The following is a 22,792-nucleotide window of genomic DNA, read 5'->3' on the forward strand; positions in this document are numbered from 1 at the left end:
GTTTTGTTTTGTTTTGTGTTTTTTTTTTTTAAATATGGCTTAAAATGTTAATGATAGGAAGGTAGGGATTTTGAGAAGGTAGAACAATCTAGAGATCTGCTAAAGCCATGGTGGCTTTTGCTGTATAATGGATCGATGTGAAAGAGTCAGAAGCAGGAAAAGGTACAATCATTACAGTAACTGTAACAGTGGAAGAAGCAAAAAGTTTGTATTGATGACCAGAAGAAAGAAATGGAGATTGCAAAGAAAGTGAATGAAAACGCTGAGAACAAGGTTTTAGTTGGATTTAAATAAACAATGAAAATAGTTTTCAATGGTATAAAATAAATGGATTGTTTGTGGAGCTGTCTGATCATATATGGTTTATGGTGTTTGCATGTTCTTAAATTCATAAGGCAATGATTTGAAATATTCTTCATGCAAGAAAATCTAAAAAGATGAAACAAAGATTAGGGAAAAATGATAAAAGCATAAGTGTCAAAACAATAGTATACTTGGAAAAATATCAAGGATTATTTTAGTTGAATTTGCAACATTAAGGATAGTAAATGGAAAATGTCAAATAAAGAAAGAACATGTACAGTATATGAATATACTTCTGTACCTAAAAGAAACAGTTCTGTCCTTCACAGCTCTATGTTTTTTGAAGAATGACAGAGAAAAATCTATGACTTTTAAATTAAAAAAAAAATTAAAATTACTGCTTTACTAGGTAAAATAAAATGCAGTGATCTCCAATTTTATTTATCACTGCATTAACTGCCTTTAGACTAAACCAGATAACCCTGTGGTATATTTCATAGTCTCTTCTGTATCCACAGAGAGTGATTGTGTGGGACTTTTTTTTTTTTTAAGATTTGATACAAGCAGTTTAATCAGTATCTGCTCCTCAGACTGTGATAAACTGTAGAGCAGGCATACTATACACCATGAATTCTCAATTCCCCAATTATTTAGATCAAGGGACCTGGACAGAATACACTACAAACATGTAGTCATGGGTTTTCTGATTTTGGAGACAGGGATACAGAAAGGGGGCCATTCACATTGGTCATGCTTTGGCATTGAGTTGGAAGTGGCCAGGATGTGTTTTATTCCCAGGAAACTGCCTCCCACAGTTTTCCAGAAGAGATAAAAATAGTGTAGGGGGATTCTCAAGTTACAGTAAGATAAACTAAAACACACGGGTGCTGTATTTTGTATGAACTATAATTTTTCCCCAGAGTTCGGGTTGGTTTGTGGGGTTGGTGGTATTGTTGTTGTTGTTTTGTGGGGTTTTTTGTTTGGTTTGTTGGTTGGTTTGTTGTTTTTTTTTCCTGAAAGCAACAGCTTTTGATCATTGTCACTAGGGTTCTCAAGATTTCTTACCCTGAAAATTATTCCAGAAATTGATAGATCCAATTGACCAGATCTGAGAGAAACTAACCTATTTTGCCATTATTCTCGGATTATAATGATATAACTCTTTACTAACTCCTTATGAATAGTTAATCTCATTAGGATATTAAATTATGTCCTGAGGCTAGAAGTGACAAGAGGCTTTACAACCACTCCCACTAATTGAAGTAATATAGGCCTAATTTTGGCATAAGCCATGGCCCATGTTTGGGGGTTGCCTGAACATTCTCATCTGTTTATGTACATAGTAACCATCTGAGCATTTACAAAGTGGGAGCTTTTTGTAGTCATGTATTTTAAATTTCCCAGACTATGTTTCCTTTCAGGATGTACCCGTGGAAAAGTAAACTTAGCAGTAGATATCTACTTCTTTAATAAAGAAACTGGTTTAAAAATGAACTGATAGGAAAATCGGAGGGTATCAAAGGGTGGTAGTGACATATGGATTATTTCTTGCTTTTTTTCATTTTATAATCTTGAAATTTTACTGATCAAAATTGTAGATTTCATTACTTCTACTGTTGAACAGATGTATTGATGTTCTCTAAATATAACTGCTGTATAGCTCCACTTGTTTTTGGCAGCTAATTCAGATTACATATATGTTTATATTCTCTTTATGGAGATAAGATTTATGATACCTTTTCTTCTCCTTTTTTCCTCAATAAACTCCTAGTTTTGCCCTATGTTTGCCCCCTCATATATAAATAAATCACATTTAGGTTTTAAAATCTGTTCCTCAAATATTTACTTGCAGTTATCAGTTGTGGAGATCCAGGAGTCCCAGCCAATGGCATGAGATATGGTGATGATTATGTTGTTGGACAAAATGTTACTTATATGTGCCAACCTGGTTATATAATGGAATCAAATAACTCTTTAATTCGCACTTGTACTAGCAATGGCACGTGGAGTGGAGTAATCCCAACATGCAAAGGTACAGCGTTTATTTTCATTGTCAGCTATTTCTTCTATGACATTTATATCCACTGTTTATTGTAATGAGTCAGCCAAATATTTCCACTGAAATTAAAACTTACTGTTAGTATGAATGCACTGAACTAATTTTTTGGCTGCAGGAGAGGTGACTTCATCCTTTGCTTCTTTTCCTTTTTATGTTTCATATCAGCACAGTATGTTGAACTGTTTTTTGTAGCTTTATAGACATTTTATTACTTTGCTGCTAAACTGAATTAGCCAACATAAAATGATGGTTTAGATTTGTTTGTTAAGTTTAGCATGTCATACCATAAAAAGACCTTATACATGTTCCTGTCTTTTATAAAAAGACCATTTAAGCACAATAGACACCTTTGGGAAAGGTCTGCATATATACAACTGAACTTTGGCAAAGGCAAATTGTTTTGGGTTACCCTGTCCATAATACTAAGATCTTTCTCTGATCCCTCCTTCATTAGACATGCATCTTTGAACATCACTGTGCTGTACTGACACACTCAGCAAAAAGACTAAATCCTTCTGGCAAATTTCCTCATAAAATTTTTCTGCTTCCTGTTATTTTGTCTACTTTGAAAACAAAAAGGGTTAATCCCAAGATCTTTCTTTTCTCTCTTTTACTAATTGAATTCCTGATTTTTCTGTTTTATTGGAATTTTGCAATTTTTCATCAAAACAGATCAAATAAATTTCAGTTCTCCACCCCATCTACAATTAATTTCCTTGCTGAGTACAATTCTCCTGATATCTTACCAAGTCCATTTTAATGTTAATTCATCTTTGATAATGTCAATTTTTAAAGTTATTTTCCCAACACATTCTTAAGAATGTCAGACTTTGAGATCTTCTTAATAATTAACTTTTTAAAATATTCATATTGTGTTCTTACCCAGCCTCAGCTTCAGTTACAAAATTGTTTTTAAGAACAGAATGGCCATACCAGTCCTATTCACCAAGAGTCTGTCTGTCTACAATTGTGGCTATAAGTGAACAGCTAAAAATCATAAGACAGAACAAGTATTTATTATGTAGTTTCCAAGCCTCAAATTCTTAAGGACTACAGGGCACCTGACTGGGAGCAGGAGATCTAGCTCTGAATTGATTACAACAGAACCATACAAAGAAGGAGACTGTCAATTTTGGCTTTGAGTTTTTGAGTCATTCTGCATTTAGGTCATACATATTTATGGCTTGTATGAATACTAAATAATAATCAAACACAGAATCTATAGTATTCTTAAAATGTCGTTCTACTCCACACAGATTTGTGTGAGTGCACTAGGTAAGTTAATAAACCCCATTTCTTTGACTGTGTAATTAAAATAATAAACATGCAGTACTATGTTTGAAATGTATAACAATTAGTTTTTACTGTCAGGAGGAAGTGCCAGGGTCGTCTGGTACCATTTAGTTAAAATAATTGGAAAATGAACTGAGCAGAAAATGGATGCATAATTGTCACCATGCCATTGAAATAGAAGATATAAATAATCCTCTGGCTTTGCCTGGTTGGAAGAGGATGCATGTTCATCTGCAACTAAATATTCAACTATTCAAGCATTGTCTTTCTGCAGACTTGCATTTGTAATATGCTTTCAGCTCTTAAACTGAGAAATGTTGCTGTACCTATTTATGGTTAAATCTCCAACCAAAACATTTAGAGAGGCATTTTGCCTTGTTGCTGGACGTTGGTTTGGTTTGTTTTTTTTTCACACCAAAATTCTGATATTACACCAATTTTCATGTTACTCCTTATGTCTCCTTTCCTAATTATTGATTGGTATTTCTTCCTCTATTATTCAGCTCAGAATTTAAAACATACAGATCTTTTTAAAAGGACTAGTCATGAAGCTCTCAGAGAATGCGGACAGACTTTTGCTGCTCAGTGTATTTATTTTAAATTACTTTTATTAAAGCATCATGAAAGTGTGGCAAAAACTGTCATGTCCTTTTCTGGGTTGGTTGCTTGGTTGTTTTTTTTTTTAAGCTATGAACCAGAGCAAGGGAAATAGAAACTATAAAAAATAGGGCCTTCAAATTTAGAGATGGTTTACTCGTTGGGAAAGGATTATTTCAGAATTGTACTACTTTCTCCCAGCATTCTCAGACAGCCATGAATGATGCTGCAGAGCATCTTTGTGGTGTAAATAGTCCAGGTTGTCTCACTGAAGATTATAATAAGAATGGGGAGATGGTACATAGTGAGCCATATGCAGATCACAATCAAATACACAGTACTTCTGATCTAGTGCCTCTGACTTCTTTCGAGCCTGCAAGATGATAGCTGTCTAAACATAAATTTAAAGGTTATTACGGAATCACAGAATGGCAGGGGCTGGAAGGGACCTCTGGAGATCATCTCATCCAACCCCGCTGCTGGAGCAGGCACACCCAGAGCAGGGGGCACAGGAACGCATCCAGGCAGGTTTTGAATGTCGCCAGGGAAGGAGACTCCACAGCCTCCCTGGGCAGCCTGTTCCACTGCTCTGGCACCCTTGTGATGAATGCAGCATTTAATTTCCTCCATTCTTGTGACCTATGTGTTCTCTGTTTTATTTTTAGTCACCACCTTTTCTCTTTTACCCTAACTGTCTCCACTGCTTTCTTTCTCTTTTGCTAGCATGGTTTCGCCCAACTTTTCTCTTTTTTACGCCTTTTCTTTTCTCATTCATTCTAGTGACTTTGGCCTAAATTTCCCCCTTTCTCTTTTTGATTTTGATTTTTTCTTATTTGACTTCTTTTATACCCTCTTTCCTTCCGCTCTTAATTAACAATTTTCTGTTACTACCCCATTATCCAGTGAATAACACTTTCATATTCATCACCACAGTTATGTTTGTTTATTTCTACTGTCGTCTGTGGTGTTTTTCAGTCCTCTTTCCTACAACTGAGTAGAAGATGTTTCTGTTTTTACTTGGGCGACCTGGAAATGAGAAACTATGCTGAAATACTTCTTGCTGACCACCTTAGATATAACAACACCAACAGTTTCAAGAGGTTGCAAATCCTTACATTTTCTTGCTCTAGCTAGAAGCTAGACAATTTTTGGTGAGGAGCTGTTCATGAAACAAATACTAACCAAACTGTGGAACTCATAATCTGGAACGATCACCCTGGAATTTCATCCCTGGGCATTAATATCTAGCAAATGTCTAAGGAGGTTAACTTGACTATTATCACAGTAACTAAAGATAATTGTACTCTATGTTGTCTAAACAAACAAAATACTACCAGACATATCTTAAATGTTGTACACTTCATAGTCTCCGTACTGATTTTTAGGTAGTCTTCCTATTGGTTTGATACAGCATCCGGTTTTATTTAAGACACTTCATCAGTCAGCCACTGTCTCCTAAATGGAGGAAACCAGAAATACTAGCTTCAGGAAATGTGGCAAGAATACAGTGAGGAAGATAGCATGTCCTGACTGTATTGTCCTCTGAAAAAGGTGAAATTAGCACATATGGTTCTTCTGGTAATTGTGTACACTGGGGATATTTACAGCAGCTGGGCCTAATTATTTTGAATATTATTGCAGCTGTTACCTGCCCAACTCCTCCGCAGATCTCTAATGGAAGGTTGGAAGGAACAAACTTGGACTGGGGATTTAGCGTTAGCTATGTCTGCTCTCCAGGATATGAACTCTCTTTTCCTGCTGTTTTGACTTGTGTTGGGAATGGAACATGGAGTGGTGAAGTACCTCAGTGTTTGCGTATGTATTTACTTTATAATCCTGTATTTCTTTATTCAACGATAGTGCTTTTTTTGTCTTTAAAGTTTCCCCTTTTTTTTTTTTTTTTTATTTTTTTCTCCCTAGCAGTGGCTGAGTTCATTTCAAACCTGGGACAAAGACAATCCTTCTACATTTTCCAAAACTGTAACATAATTTGTAGATTGAGGAAGACATAGGAATATCTGTAAATCCTTTGTGAGTGTATAAGAAACCTTAAACACAGGCACAAAAAAAAAAATAAAAAAAATTACAGGCAATGCATACCAAATGATCCAAGGCAAAACAAGATTAAGAGGTGCTGTGGTGTTTTCAGATCCAGCTACATATAGAATAGAGGGAATTCCATTATAATCTCTTTTATTTGTTCGTTGCTCATCCTAAACTTTCTCTGATGTCACAGAGAGTTTTTTCTGTTGGTAATGTTGTCTAGGCCCCAGGGTGATCCCTTGACAATTGTCCATTTTTCCTCTTACACTAAATTAAGTTATAAGTTTCATGCAGTAAATTTTGTTAACCTGAAAGTTATAAAATTGATGGATTTTTATATTGCTACAAATTTCATTACAATAGCAAATGTGGCTTTTTCTTTAGGTTGGTGTTGTTCCACTCATTATTGAAAAAGTTTTTTTAAAGAAGTGATTGTGATGCTTCTGAGAGATATCCAATTGATTGCACTGAAGAAGGAGGTTTTGTAGTTATTTGTAGAATAGCTATACCACTGAAACTCTGTAATGGCCTAGAGCAAGCAGTCTCACTGGAAAAGCACAATTTCATCTTTGTGGCTTTACAGTTTCTGAAGTTAAATTCGAACTTGCCAAATAGCTGAACTTGCCAGGTAGCTTGCTAAATGTTGCAAAATGCAGTTCTCCATTCTTTTACTATTTTTTATGTTCTTCATCTCTCCCTTTCAAAACTGTTCTCTGTTTTGGCTATATGCTACTACTGTGAAAGCATATCATAGAGATGATCTTTTCTTTTCCTTTTTTTTTCCTGATGATATTCTCATATCATCAACAACATTTGCTTAGTGCTGCTGAAACACTACGTGCCAGAGCTGGAACATTGTGAACTGCATTGTTTCAGGAAGGAAAAAATTCCACCATTTGTTGTTTAAGTTCTCTAGATGGAGCTCTTCTACAGTCCACTATATTATCAACACCAAAGACCATGAAAAATTCTTTTCGTCATATGTTTTTTATTAAAATATTGTGTCCTTACATTCAATTTTTGATGCCATAAGCTCTTTGTCTTCTTTGAGGTTGGAATACTCAATATGCCCTGAAAAAAGGGCTCCACCTTTAAACTTTTTAAAAGGTATAGTTAGCACAGAATGAAACTGCCTGGGAATTAAAGGCTGTTTCATGCAGACATTACATTAACTGAATGTTGTTGATGTGCAATGGTTACCCATTGGCTTGCAAGCGACGTCAATTGGCAGCCAGTGCTTGCCAAGGAGCGTAAACTAGGAGCCATCTGGCAGAAATGAGAAGGAGCTGGTGAAAGTCATTCTCGATGAGCAATCTTTAAGCAGTTCTTGACATGAGAAATTTAGTTCACAGCGTGGTTTCATAGAGCCTATAGCTGAAGATATGCAAGGTATAGTTATAACATGGAATAATTATTCAGAATGGAATATGGTCATGTCTTTGGTTGAGTATTTGTCATATATGACCTAGTAAATTTGTCTGCTTAATTATTCATATAGTAATTTGAGTAAAGGACTGCTGTTTTTACAAGATTAGCAATAGATGGCAAGAAAAAATATAGACCTATGCCTGAAAATTCCTAACTGCAGATAAACCTTTCTGTTAATCTATTAAATGTCTTTGAAGACTGAGTCTAGCCTCACAGTTTCAGTGCCAGGGCTCCACAGCCCTGTCTCTGTTAAAGGCTCTCAGAGTCCTTAGGAAAATATTTCCATTGGGATTGGTAGGGCTCACAGAGCTTCCAGTTTGCTGCAACTTTAGTTTGTCCTATTCAAATATCAGAGGAAAACTGTCGTGTTTTACCATGGTGCCTGGTTTCCATTGTTACCTATATAGAAGGCAGATGATATTCAGTAACTATTCAATGATCGGGTAAAGCTTACCATCAACGAAGGGTTGGAGTTTACTTAGTTTTATTAAAAAAAAGTAATAAACTTTAAAAAAAACCACAATTTTTTAATGTGAAGGTTTTATTTTCCTTGAGAGTGGTTGCTACTTCGTTGGTACAAAGAACAGTTCAGGAGATAATTTCAAGCGTCTGCGTTAAAAATCACAGAATCACAGAATGGTAGGGGCTAGAATGGACCTCTGGAGAACATCTTGTCCAACCCCCCTGCTTAAGCAGGTACACCCAGAGCAGGGGGTACGCATAGAGCAATCTCTAAGTGTTTCATGTATTCACAAATTAAGATTTCCACAGTATATTCTAATAAAAGCATAAATTACAGTCCCGTTCAACTTAAATCCATGGAATTATATAAATTTCTAGTATGTTATAGATTAAGCCCTTTTTCTTCAAAAATGTGTGTGCATGGACTTCCCATACAGTCAGAGTTTTCAGTAAGAGGTAGAGGGCAGGAGCATTTCACATGAGCAGGTCCTTTGGACAGCTTAAGGCACAGGTGACAAAAATAGGTGTATTAAAAATGTATTTTGAAGGTGGTTGTTTAAGAGATGTAATTTAAATTTTGTTTGTAGAAGAGAAAAATGGAGTAGAAATTCCACTGTCTGTAGAGCATGACTTTTTAGAAATATGTCGTTGCACAAACCTGGGTTAGTGTTTTATTTTTTCATGCATATTACAGCATTTTCTGTTTGATATGAAATTAGACTCTACAATATTGGAATTCACAGTGTGTCAGGAAATAATATAGTCTGATGGCACAGGGTTTGCCATAGCTGATTGCATTTCCTGAATCAATTATTCAAAATCCAGCTTCTGACAATAATCAGTACTTCATACTGCAGAAGGCGGACAGTAAATTTGCCAGCAGTGCATTTACTTAGTTATGCTATACTATAGACATAAGGAATCTTTAGGTGATATGTATAAAGTGAAAAGATTAATTTAAGGATATGTTATCAGTCAAATTTATCCTGCCTAGTAACAGCTTATTAGTGTTTGACTTTCAGACTGCAGCTGAAATTTATTATGATTTTTTTTTTTTGTTAGCTATACTAACTTTCAAATGTTGTATTTCCATACATACCAAATCTTATCTTTCAGGGAAGGATGAGGAAGTAAGAATTCACAATTCCTAAAATCTTTGTGACAAATCCTTTAATCATACAAAAATGTTGAGCATGGGGTAGGTGGCAGAAAGCAGGAGAGGATGGGAGATTGACATGAAGGTTTGGTATACTCTCTGATTGCTCTCTGTAGGAAGATTTGCAGATTGATTTGGTTTGGGGCAGAGGTGAATTGTCGATATTTGGGCCTTAATAAAATAAGTTGTGTAACCCTGAGTGTCAACCTCAAGTTAATGACCAAAACCATAATGCAGGCACTGCTGCAAACTGAAGCAGACTAAAGATTGGCTATCTAGTCTCTCTTTGGATTCCTATTAAATGTTTCTGTATTTGACCTGTGTTTAATAAAATAAATACAAAATTTGGAGTAACTGCTTGACTGAGTTTATATAAGTGTCATTTTTTTCTATTTTAATAAATGACATATTCCATTTCTATGATGTCTTTTATCACAGCAAAGTTTTGTGGTGACCCTGGAGTACCTGCTCAAGGGAGAAGAGAAGGCAAAAGCTTTATTTATCAATCAGAAGTCTCCTTCAGCTGCAATCCTCCTTTTATTTTGGTTGGCTCCAACACCAGGATTTGCCAGGCAGATGGCACATGGAGTGGTTCTTCTCCTCGATGTATAGGTAAGGCTACACCCATATTATTGAAGTTTCTTGAAATGCTTATTATTCCTTTTCCTGCTAAGTCAATCTAGGAGCTTTCAGCTATGTTGAATAATCCTGGTGTTATTTTATACTCTCTAAGAATCAAGTCACTTTATTTTTATTTCTCTCATTGGCTTATTGCATGTTGTTGAACAAGCTTAATTTCGTGACACATTAATGTATTTCATTAAAATACTGTAATTTGTTTTGTCTTTAATTTATTGTATTTTTTTTTTTAAGAACCTACTCGCACAGCATGTGAAAATCCAGGAGTCCCAAGGCATGGGTCACAAAACAACACATTTGGTTATCAGGTAGAGTGTACTATTTTTTATTAACTTGCATATAAAAATATTTTTATATTACCTCAAAGTCTAGAAACTTCTGATTACAGCTCCAGAAACTGGTCATGCCTTGTAAAAGCTGGTTGCTGGAGTGTTGCTGTGTTTCCTTATTTCTACAGGTTCGATTATATTGACCTTGTGTCCCTACTAGCAATATGCTATGTGAAATCCTGGTGATGAAGTTCTGCTTGGTTTCACCTTGAAGGAGTTCAGTAGTATCTCTCTACCAATATATAAGTGCTCCCTATTGTTTATCAAGTAGGCTTTTTCTTCTTAAAAGTGTTTATACTCTGTGCCAAACTGCTAATGTAGGCATACTCTAAGAAACAGTGGATTTTTTTTTTTTTCCAGAAAGCAATTCCATTGTTACATTTGGAAATTATGTGACCACAAATGAATAGGAGTCACAGAGGCTGGCAGGCAACTCTGAAGAGCTTCTAGGCCAACTGCTCTTCTCAAAGCAGGGTCAGCTAGAGCAGGTTCATGAGGGCTGTGTCCACATTGTTTTAAATAGTTCCAGGGATGGAGACTACACAGTCTCTCTGTTCCAAGTTGATCACCCTCACAGTGAAAATGCTTTTTCTTATTTATAAACAGAATTTCTTACATTTCAATTAGGCTTTTTTCCTCTTGTCTTGTCACTGGGCACCACTGAGGAAAAGTCTGTGTCTCTCACCTTTCCTGTTCCCAGTAAGTTTTAATACACACTAATAAGATTCCCCTTCAGCCTTTATGTTACATGAATGGTAGAAGTCTGAGGAGTGGCTAGGGAGAGACCCTACCATTGAGTCACGAGGTTCAGACAGGACCCCCTTGCTTTCTAAACTCCTTCTCAGAGAGGAGTCTAGGTGCAGCTAAGTCCAGTCTTAGTCTCAGACTTGGTCAACGGTTTGTTTTCTAAGGGTTGTAGAAGTAACCACACATCAGGGTATTTGTTGTTCCTAAGTAATTTGGCAGATGTCCCGGCCGGTCGCACTCAATGAGAATAATCACGGCTAGATTAATGAATAGTGCAATTTATTAAAGCAACAGACACACAGGTGCTTTGGATTACTGGTGATAAGATTGCTGGTTACAAGACACACACAAATACCAAGAATATGAGTACACTGCTAGGCTACAAGTATGCTAAATGAATATGAAGAGACTCTAATATGAAGCAAAGTAACTCTAATACATTAGAGATTTAAAGTGACTCTATAGAGGTTTCCAGTCTTACCCAAAGGTGTCCCAGTGGGGGGGAAGAGGGGCTCAGCCCCTTGACTGGTCCCAGAAGTCAGTGTCGTACATGATGGTATCTTCGCTAACACCTTCTTTCTTTTCGCATATTTTATACTATTTTTTATCTTTCAGGTGGAGTCTGAGTGACTCTAGTCATACATACCTTTATTATGATTGGTATACAATTTCCTCGCTTTACTTTTAAAAGTGTAGACTAGTAGAAATTCATAACACATGCCCAGTGAGGAGTGGTCGCACCTTAGAGGCAGGTAACTTTTGGGTTGGAGATGTGCTCTGGTAATTTCTAAGTCACCTCCAGCAATTATTTCACACTTTCCTTTTGATGACTGGACAATCCCAGCTCTTTCAGCTACTCCTTGTATGCCAGATGCCTTAGTTATCTTTGTGACCCATCACTTTACTCAATGCAGGATGTCCCTGTCTCTCTTGCACTGGTGAGCACAGCACTGGACCCAGCACCCACTTGTGTCTCACCAGTGCTGACCAGAGGGGAAGAGTTACCTCCCTCAAACTGCTGGCAATGCTCTGCCTTATGCAGCTCAGGAGGATGTTGGCTGCCTTTTCTACAAGGGTATGTTGTGGCAAATGATGTTTGCATATGCTTCTGTTGGAAATAGAATTATGAAATTGAAAATGCTTCTGAATTTCTGATTTTCTGAATCACACAAGAGAGTTACATCAGTGAGACATTTTCATGGGTGAATCGTGTACATATGCAAAAATGTGTCATATAATATACTAGGAATCTGATAAGGCAGCTGCAAAAAAACTAAAGAGAGAGTCTAAACTATCTGCTAAGTAAGCTAGAAGCTCCCCAGTTGTATGTGGTGCCTGTCTAGTAGCAGGGGCTAAATAAAAACTGCAGATTGACAGAATAGCAAGAAAGGGCTGATTGAAATTTGAACAGATTTAAAAAATGAAATAAGTTTTTAAAAGCAAAGGCTGTAGATAGAGACTTTTCAAAGTTTCCTGGCCAAAAATTTCTTTGGTTTGTTATTTTGGTTGCCATTACACAGTACTCCTGCTTAGTGCTTGTTTTAGTAATCCTTGGTTTTCAGATTGCGCTAGATCACAATCATATGCAAGTGGTAATATAATCATCTCAGTCTTCTTCAGGGAATAGAGTATTAGTTCATAGGGCCATAGAATCATAGAATCACTAAGGTTGGAAAAGTCCTCTAGGATCATCAACTACAACTGTCAACCCAGCAATACCATGTCTCTTAAACCATGCCCTGAAGTGCCAAGTCTATACCTTTTTTAGACACCTCCAGGTGTGCGGACTCCACCACCTCTCTGGGCAGCCTCTTAAAATATCTGACCACTCTTTCAGTAAAGAAATTCTTCCTAATATCTAAACCTCCCCTGATGCAGCTGAGGTAATTTCATCTCATTCTATCACTGGTAACCTGGGAGAACAGACCAACACACACCTCACTACAAACTCAGGTAGTTGTAAAGAGCAATAAGGTCTCCCCTCAGCCTTCTCTTCTCCAGACTAAACAACCCCAGTTCCCTCAACCTCTTCTCATGAGACCTGCTCTCCAAACCCTGCATGAGCTTCATTGCCCTTCTCTGGAAATGGTCCAGCAACTCAGTGTTTTTCTTGTACCAAGGGGCCCAAAACTCAACACAATATTCAAGGTGTGGCCTCACCAGTGGCAAGTACAGGGGCCTTGATCACTTCCTGAGTTCTGCTGGCTGCACTGTTCCTGATACAAGCCAGGATGTTGTTGGTCTCCTTCGCCACTGGGGCACACTGCTGGCTCGTGTTCATCTGGCTATCAACCAACATCTCCAGGTCATTTTCCGCTGAGCAGCTTTCCAGCCACTCTTCCCCAAGCTTGTAATATTGCATGGGGTTGTTGTGGCAGAAGTGCAGGATGTGGCATTTGTTGAGCCACATAGAGCTGACCTCGAACCATTGATCCAGCCTGTCCAGATGCCTTTGTAGAGCCTTCCTACCCTCAAGCAGATCAACACTCCCACCCAGATTGGTGTCATCTGCAGACTTACTGAGGGTGCACGCAATCCCCTCATCCAGATCATTGATAAAGCTATTAAACAAGACTGGACCCAAAACTGAGCTCTGGGGAACACCGCTCGTGACCAGCTGCCAAGTGGATTTAGCTCCACTCACCACAACTCTCTGGGCTTGGCCATCCAGCCAGTTTTTAACCCAGCAAAGAGTATACCTGTTTAAGCCTTGAGCCACCAGCTTCTCTAGGAAGATGCTGTGGGAGACAGTCTCAAAGGCTTTACTAAAGTCCAGGTAGACAACATCCACAGCCTTTCCCTCATCCACTAGGTGCATCACCTGGTTATAGAAGGAGATCAGGTTGGTCAGGCAGGAGTTGCCTTTCATGAACCCATGCTGCCTGGGCATGATCCCCAGATCGTCCTGCTCAGTATCCTGAGCCTGGTGAGCTCACTCAAAGTGTATTGCTTCATAATCTTCCCTGGTACTGAGATCAGGTTGGCTGGCCTGTACTTCCCCAGATCCTCCTTCTGGCCCTTCTTGTCGATGGGTGTCACATTGGCCAGCCTTGGACCTCCCCTGTTAACCAGGACTGCTGGTTTGCAACAAGATAGAATATGCAGGGGCAGTGCTTGGGGTAACTAACTTTGGGTATAATTAATATTATGCTAAAGGTCAACTCTTTATTCAACTGTGTAAGAAAAGAATCATTGGAATGGCCATTTTCTACAATTTTATTGTCAGTTTCTCTGGCATATTAATGAGCTTTCTATCATTGAAGAAGCTGGTGCAGACTTTCTCATTTGTTATGTAGTAGTTGTAGTTGTGAATGAAAGCATCACTCACAGCTAGCATGGAACTGTCAAAATACCAGGCAAAATGTCAACTTATAAATAATTTCTAAAGGAAGTGTAGCTGCTGGCACAATTTACAACCTTGATCCCACATTTGTAAGGTTAGTGCCTAGCAGATTTAAACTGTATGAGATAGTCTCCTTACCTAGCCAGCAACTTATCCTCATATTCATGTAGCGAATTTGGTTTTATATAGTAACTAAATGTCTGCATGCAATTTCTGATTACTCTAAATATGATTGCTTTGTTACTACAGAACAGGGTGGGAGTGTAATTCGTACAGATGAAGCTGAGTTTAGCTCTTTATTGGATGGAAATGAGAGTGAAAATAGTTGGTTCTAGACAAGTTATTGTCTGTAGATCCTGGAAAGATATATTACATTACCATATATTCAATAATGTTATGACTCATTTAACCCACAAAAATATTATAAATGAATTTATATTATGCTATAATAAACTTCCTGTATGAACGAGATAATAATGATTTTTGCTTCCATCCATAGCAGAAAGGTAAAGAATAATTCTAAATTATACCCAAATACTGAAGACAGAAGGCTTTGATTTTCTTTTGTCTGATAGATCTGTTGTCTACCATTTTATAAAATAGACTAAAAAAGCTTACGCAAAATTAAGCAAAATGTTTTGCAGTTGGCGAACACATAACAAGGAGTTGTTACTGTTGAATATATAAGATGCTTTTTTTTACTCTAAGCCCCAGTGATTTTTTTTCTTTGTTTTGGTTTTTTTGGGGGGGGATTTGGGGCTTTTTTGTTTGGTTGTGGGTTTTTTTGTTTTGTTTTCTTTTGTTTTGTTTTTAAAATGTCTTAAAAATTTCACATTTAAACTAATAATAATAGGGTCACTTAAATGACTTAATTGTTTTAAATTCATGTGTCTGTCTCATTAAAAAAATCAAGCTGTAGCCTGACAGTAGAATTCAAGTGTTCATATGTGGAGTCCTGTTTTTAGTGCTTTTCAACAAATGACAATACCTCCTCTTTTACCTGACTGTATCACTGAGTGCCACTTGCATTTCACAATACTAATATCAAGTCACGAACTTCCACAGGACTTTTTTTTGTTCTTGTTGCTTCCCCTACTCCTGATTATCTGTTTTCATATCTCATTAATTACATTGAAAGTTCAGGCATATACGACATAATTCCAAGTTGACTGAAAGGTGTATCAAAACCCGACCTCCTGGAACCTAGACTAACAAAAGCAACAGAAGTACAGATACCACCACCTTACATTTGAGTGGTGTTTCAACTGTTAAATAGGAGCTTTGTAACAAAGAGGTAACAGAATTTTAGGTGGATTTTATTGTTCGGTATTAAATTCAGCAGGCAGAAGCAGATCAGTTTCTTGTGTGTTCAAATAACATCAAAATACCAGTTTAGTACTACTTGGGTATCAGGCATGGCATGTAAATGAATAGCACCACCTGCTTTAATCTAGGATGTTTACCTTTCATCTGAGTATTTTTGATTTGACATATCTACCTTAACAGTGTGTTACAATGAAGACAAAATATCTTTAGAACTTAGTGGATACTGACTTCATCTGTACTCTGGAAAATAAATTGCTCCTTGGAAAGAAATTGTCGGTTTGAAATATTTCTTCAGATATATTGCTAGTAACATAGGAAATTGCTGATAGCGCTTTCACCATAAGCTGTTGTAACACAAGATATTACTGAATTGAAGAAAGAGTTTAGAACTGCTTAGACAAGTCAGTCACATATGTGAGATTTATTACTTCTCATACTTTTCCAACATATGTTTTTGTAGAAATTCAGCTATTTTCCCCTACATTAAAGCCTGAAGGGAACCAAGGGGCAGTCTGAATTTAGAAAGGAAACAGCCACATTAGAGTATTGGTAGCCCTGTGTTAGCTCTTGGGTTCTATTTTATGAAATGCTGTATGAAACTTGATCTGCAGCTGTGGAGCAACCTTGCAAAAAATCTCCTTCTGTGAGTGTAATGCTTACAAAAACAGTGTTGATTGAATTGTAAGATGAAATTCCAAGAGTACTAGCACAGTATAGCTGTCTCCATCAGCACAGCTGACATTATCACTGCATCAATGAAAATGTAATTTAAGCCTTATCAGACACCACGTAATTTTCCTGATCCTTCTGCTGCTCAGGATCCTGATGTTGAGGTTGGTGGCTTCCGCCTGGTATCAGTAGGAGATGTTAGTGTCAGAATGTCAGAATCTGGAGTGCTTCACTGGCAGGAATGTGATTTTGAATTTTTTTCCTTTGGGTGGTGGTTTTTTTTTGTTTTGGTTCCCCCCCGCCCCCCGCCTGTCATTCTTGATTTACCTGGGGTTGCTTATTGAACATATATAAAATCATACATACCCTTTTTCTGGGTTAAGTATAGGTGGCCCGTCCACCTTGTTAAAGATCATTGACTATTGTCTTTGGTGGGATAGGTGACATGTCAAGATTCTGACCCCAGTTCATCCCTACATACTATCACCCTCTTATCTAAGCTTTTGTCACCCTCCACTTTTCCAGGGGGTTCTGGCTCCTGCCTTACAGATAGAAGGAAAAGGCCAGTTTATTTACAAATCATTAGATAACACATTTACAACACATTAAAACATTAAGATCTTAATATAGTTCTTACTTGACTAATAAACATATGCATAATGTCCGCTGAACAGAACAAGCACTCGATTTGATAAATGATGTGCTACCGTTTCATTTAGGAACTGAAAAGTCCTAGTTCTTTCAACAATTCATAGTTGCCTTGTTACCATTTTCTGTGTGCACCTAATGGAAATCCCATAAATTTAATAATATTGGAATTTGTCAGTTCTGGCACTTGGTCATTTAGGTGTTGGTACTTCTTAACTTCTTCCACTGCTGCATCCACCAAAGATGTTGATTTACTCTTGTATCTGACCATGATGCAACAGCAAGGACTTGGCCTCCTTTCATGAATACCAGGTCCAGTTTATATAATTCATTTTGGTCATCTCTCAGCAGTGACTTTTGGAATATTACCCTGTCCTTTTCTTTAGCCTCTTCTATCAACAATTCCCAGAAATGATTGTGCCTTTTAATTCTAGTATCCTGTACTGCTGTGCAGTATCCAATAGTGTGTGCACAGGACTCAATCTCCACCTGACAATATCAATAAGCCTTAAGTTGACTTTTCTGTCTAGCCCTTGCTAGAAATTCTCTCGTAGAGTAGACATTGGCTCTTAGCTATAATGGGGTGATGAGATTTCTGTAGGGAATTCCCCTGTAAAACTCAAACCAGTTGTTGCTGATCTTATCTCTCTCAAAGCTGAAAATTATTTATAATGTTTCTAACACACTTTTACACCACTCATGCTGCAGCTCCACATTCTATTTCAATCTACTCTATAAGGCATATTTCACCTTGTTAGATACTTGTTCTTTTTTACATCTGAAACCTGATTCTGTCCAGGTCTTCTTTAAGTGATCATGGGTGAGTGTTCACAGCAATCGGTATCTCCACTACCAAGCCTGTGTCACACCACTTATTGTATCCACACCTGTAGTCTTCTTCAAAGTACCCTGTGTCTCCATTTCTCACGGCCTTTTCTATCATTCCAGTGTTAGGCCTGTTTTTCTTTGCACTGCATCACATTAGTGGTAGATAGCTCATTATGCATATAGTAGCTTCTTGTTACTATTATGGATATAAAACTGTGATTATATCATAAAAACATAAAGGAAGGCAAAATAATTAGTCATAGCCACCTGATCACAAGAACATTTGATGTTACAGGTAAACCAAGTTGAAAACAAAACATAACCAAACAAAACTTCAGGCAGCTCAAGACACTTTCAGACAAAGCAAACCTGGGCAGCCTCTGCCCAAAGGTCTTGCAAACTCAATAACCTGTTACTAGAAGCAGCAATACTGTATTACTGGGCTACCAAACTAGAGGTACAGCAAAGACTTAATGAGTTGTGTTTTCTTTTACTTAAAATATGGTGCTAAAAGGTAAATAACTGACATTCCTGTAGCCTTTTGCTCCTTTAACAGGAATTGCTAGGGATGAGAAGCTTATAGAATCATAGAAACATAGTATGTCCTGAGTTGGAAGGGACCCACAGGATCATCAAGTCCAACTCCTGTCCCTGCACAGGAAAACCCTGAAATTTACACCATGTCTCTGATGGCTTTGTCCAAGTGCTTCTTGAATATCGTCAGGCTTGGTGCCGTGACTGCCTCCCTGGGGAGCCTGTTCCAGGGCTCCACCACCCTCTGGGGGAAGAACCTAAACCCCCTGGGCACAGCTTCCTGCCATTGCCTCGGGTCCTGTCATCGGTCACCGGAGAGAAGAGGCAGCGCCTGCCCCTCCTCCTCCCTGCGTGAGGAAGCTGTAAACCGCAAGGAGGTTTCCCTTCAGCCTCCTCTTCTGCAGGCTGAACAAACCAAGGGACTTTAGCTGCTCCTTGTATGTTTTCTCCTCTAAACCCTTCACCAACTTCATGACTCTCCTCTGGACACTCTCTAGTAGCTTTATATCCTGAATATACTTTGGCGCCCAAAACTGCCCACAGCACCCGAGGTGAGGCCGCACCAGCACAGAGCAGAGCGGGACAATCCCCTCCCTCGGCCAGCTGCAATGCAGGGCTTGATGCACCCCAGGGCACGGTTGGCCCTGTTGGTTGCCAGGGCACACTGTTGGCCCAATTTCAACTTGCCACCGACCAGAACCCCCAGGTCCCTCTCTGCAGAGCTGCTCTCCAGCCTCTCCTTCCCCAGTCTGTGTGCACATCCAGGGTTGCTGAGCCCCAGGTGCAAAATCCAGCACTTGCCCTTGTTAAACTTCATACGGTTGGTGATTGCCCAGCTCTCCAGTCTGTCCAGATCTCTTTGTAGGGCCTTTCTGCCCTTGAGAGTGTCAACAGCTCCTCCCGATTTAGTGTCATCAGCAAAAGTAATTACTATTCCTTCAAGTCCTGCATCCAAGTCATTTACAAAGAGATTAAAGAGTACTGGCCCTAAGATGGATCCCTGTGGAGCCCCGCTACTGACTGGCCGCCAGGCCGATGTAACCCCTTGTTAGACTATCTTCATGTTCTTTGGTAAACTTAAGTCGAAGAAAAAAATTATTGTAGAGTAACCCATGAAATTTTGATATATCTTCTTTTCTTATGAGGAATATAAGAAGCATAATAATTTTTTATTATTTTTTCAAAAATTATTATACATTATTTTAATGTTATTTTGTTGAAAAAAAAGTACCTAAAGTACTATCCTATTCTTTATAAATTGATGGACATTGATATTTATGTATTTTCTTCTCTGATTGCTATTTCTCCTGTTAAATAATAGCAAATATATGGTCTTTTGTCTTTAGCAAAAGGAAAAGTTAATGATGTTGATTTTGGGAATATCCAAACCATACCTGACATTATTTAAAAAGCAGTTATGGAACAGAGATGATCAAGCAAAGTACAAGGAAAACTTTTTTTTTTTTTTTCCCCAGGATTGGAAACAGTGTTGCACATAGAGCAGTTCTTCACTAAAACCAGGGATTATAGTGAACAAAGATGTTTCAGATGCTTTCCCAGCTCTCCCCACTGGTGCTTCTATTCAAGCTGTATAACAAAATATTTTGAACAAATCAGAACATTTCAAGACTGTGAATTTTTTAAGACCATAGAAGACTATATTGTAGCACCACCTGGTGCCTCTGGCACAAGAATATTGCAAAATAGATTTCCCAAAAAGTAATTTTAAATTACTTTTTAATATCTTCTTTTTAACAACTACATATTTCTCTAAGATTTTTTTTAGGAGCAGGGAGCCTCATTGCTTTATTTATTTATTCATTATCTTGAATAGCATGGTAGTACTTCTAAAATCATCTTCATCACTTGAGCAACTGTTGTATTTTTGATGCCACTTTTGGGCTTACATAGCTAAAAGTTGTGTTTCCCTAAGAAGGAAAATAGAGGTGACATCCATTTTTTCTGAGGAAATAAGAAAAATCATTTAACCAGTAGCTGCTGTTTTAGATAGAAAAGTTGGTATTGCAACAACAGTTTGCAACATCAACAATGGCTTGTTTTGAGTTTTGTTTGTTTACTGTGGGCTTTGTTTGTTTGTTTGTTTGCTTTACATTGTGGAATGTTAGCAACTCAGCCATCCCACTTACTTGGCCACTTGACCCATTTCCTTACCTCACTGATATATTTTGAGTACTAAAGAAATAGTTTGATGTTTAGGCAAGCAAGCTTTAGTGAAATCATAAGGTAGGCAGAGCTGCAGTGAAAATGGGCAGACAGTGAAAAAAACTTCCATGCATCTCTTGGTTCTGCTCATCAAGTGAACAGTTCTCCTTCAGTATATCTGTCCAGCAGATGACTCGGTTCATAAAGAACTAACACAAAGTCATGAATAGGCACCTAAAGAAGAAAAAGAAGTTACAGAAAATTGAAAAATCACGCCTCCTTAATTTTTTGTAACCCATTGAGTCCTGTAGGTCTAGAAACTTTACAGACAAGATTTTTCAGCCCTTTCAATTCACAAAGTATGACCTTTCTGTTCAGGCCTTTCTTGATGAGTAGAATTACAATATACTGAGTTTTACTGAATATGCTGAATTATTTTTTTTTAATCTATTGACTTTTTAGTCCTTCAGAAATATTCTATACAATAACAAATTTATTTTAGGTAATATCCTAAAAAAGAAAGTGGATATTTCAATATTACAGTTATCTGATTAATTCAGTATTGCCCATATTTAAGTAATGTTGAACTAATGTATCAAAGATAATCACATCATGAGAACTGTTGAACTCTGAAAAGAAGATACTTTTTATTCTAGAAAGAGAATGTAGCATATAAAATGTTAATTGAAAATACTGAGGTTGAGTAACTAAGCAGTTATAGCCATACAGTAGCTACTTTGGCGTTGCTATTGACAACTAGAGTTTAACTTTCTAACTGAGTTACAGTTTACAGTTAGATATCTGAGTATAAGTAGGCAATTAACCTCTTTACCTCATTGACTTCCATGACGTCCAGCTACCCCACATCACAAAACAATTATATTTTTCTTAAATATTTTATATTCATGAAGATCATAGAGTCAATTTTGAAAGAATAAAGTAGAAAAAAAAATAAGTTCCTGTTCAGATATATTTTTAGAAACTACACGTAACTGTTAAGTTGAGGTTTAATTTTGGTTGGAATTTTTTCAGTGTGACATGCGTGAAAGGGTCCTGGTTTTAAAGATAGCATTGCAGTATTGTCTTCCTTGGTAGCTAAAGACTAACTAATCAGGTTTCTTTCCATAGTTGTGAATGGAGATTGCTTCAATAGAGACAGATTACTGAAATGAACAAATCTTTAATAAAACTAGTACTCATTGTACTGCAATATATTGGTGGTAGTTGTTTTAACTAAGCTCTTTACCACACAAAAAAGTGTTTCCATTTCTATTTTGTGCAACTTCTAAAACTTTTAGTGCTTTCCTACTTTTGGTTAATCATGAAAGTGATTGAGTGTATTTTCTTCAAAACTTTTTAAAAGTGATTACATAGTCTAGTGAGCAGAGTAAAAAGAAAAAAAAAAAAGGGAGATGAATTTTAAATCACATACCGTGCTGATGAGGTACTATCTGTAGTACATGGGTTATTATTAAATTTCATTCTAACGAGAAGCTTGAGCTGAAATGGAATAGTACTATAAAGTTTAAAATAACTACTTGTAGCAGTGAAATGTTGTTTCCCAGGACTAAATTATTGTGAAATAGTCCACTTTTTACCTTTGAGCATCAATTTGAGTCAAGTGTTATACATTTAAACATAATAATGAAACACACACACACACCCCCCCCCAAAAAAAAAAAAAAAAAAAAAAAAAAGAAAAACAGCAGTATAAATACATTAATACAGGTCACTGCAGAACAGTAGCTGTGGTGTATGCCCCTTAATATTTGAGTTAACTACTCACAGCATGTAATAAACTACTCTCTGAATGACATACTTGTAATCTAATTATCCTGCTTTTAATGGAAACTGAGAATTATTTGCATTTTCATCAATGTCACTATGTCTGGACGTGATGAACAAGTTATTCTATGTTATGTTTGTGCAGAAACTCTTATTGATTAAAGAATTTTCCTTTTTACGCAACAGATACCCATAATAAGAATAATAATTAAAAACTAATCTCAGATGAATTGCTGTTGTTAATTGTAATGTACTTGTGTTTTGGTTTCTATTATCTGCATGGTATAAAGAACCTTTCTTTTTCACCTCTTGTCATCAAAAAACAAAATTAAAATATTATAGGAACATTATAGTTTCTGAAGCATAAAACAGTGTTGTCGACCAGGCCTTGTGTGTTCTAATGAAATGTTTGTTGTTATAATTTGTGAATTCATCCAGGA

General features: G+C 37.2%; 1 protein-coding gene across 1 annotated transcript in view; it reads left to right on the forward strand.

The window, feature by feature from the left end:
- Positions 1-22,792, forward strand: part of CSMD3 (CUB and Sushi multiple domains 3) — a 669,880-nt gene that overhangs the window by 622,874 nt on the left and 24,214 nt on the right. Inside the window, exons 62-65 of the mRNA XM_064441769.1 lie at positions 2,156-2,335; positions 5,894-6,067; positions 9,780-9,953; positions 10,215-10,288. Of these exons, the coding sequence (XP_064297839.1) occupies positions 2,156-2,335; positions 5,894-6,067; positions 9,780-9,953; positions 10,215-10,288 (602 nt within the window). The remainder of the gene's footprint in view (positions 1-2,155; positions 2,336-5,893; positions 6,068-9,779; positions 9,954-10,214; positions 10,289-22,792) is intronic.

This window comes from Phalacrocorax carbo, chromosome 2 (assembly GCF_963921805.1).
Source record: "Phalacrocorax carbo chromosome 2, bPhaCar2.1, whole genome shotgun sequence".
NCBI lineage: Eukaryota > Metazoa > Chordata > Aves > Suliformes > Phalacrocoracidae > Phalacrocorax > Phalacrocorax carbo.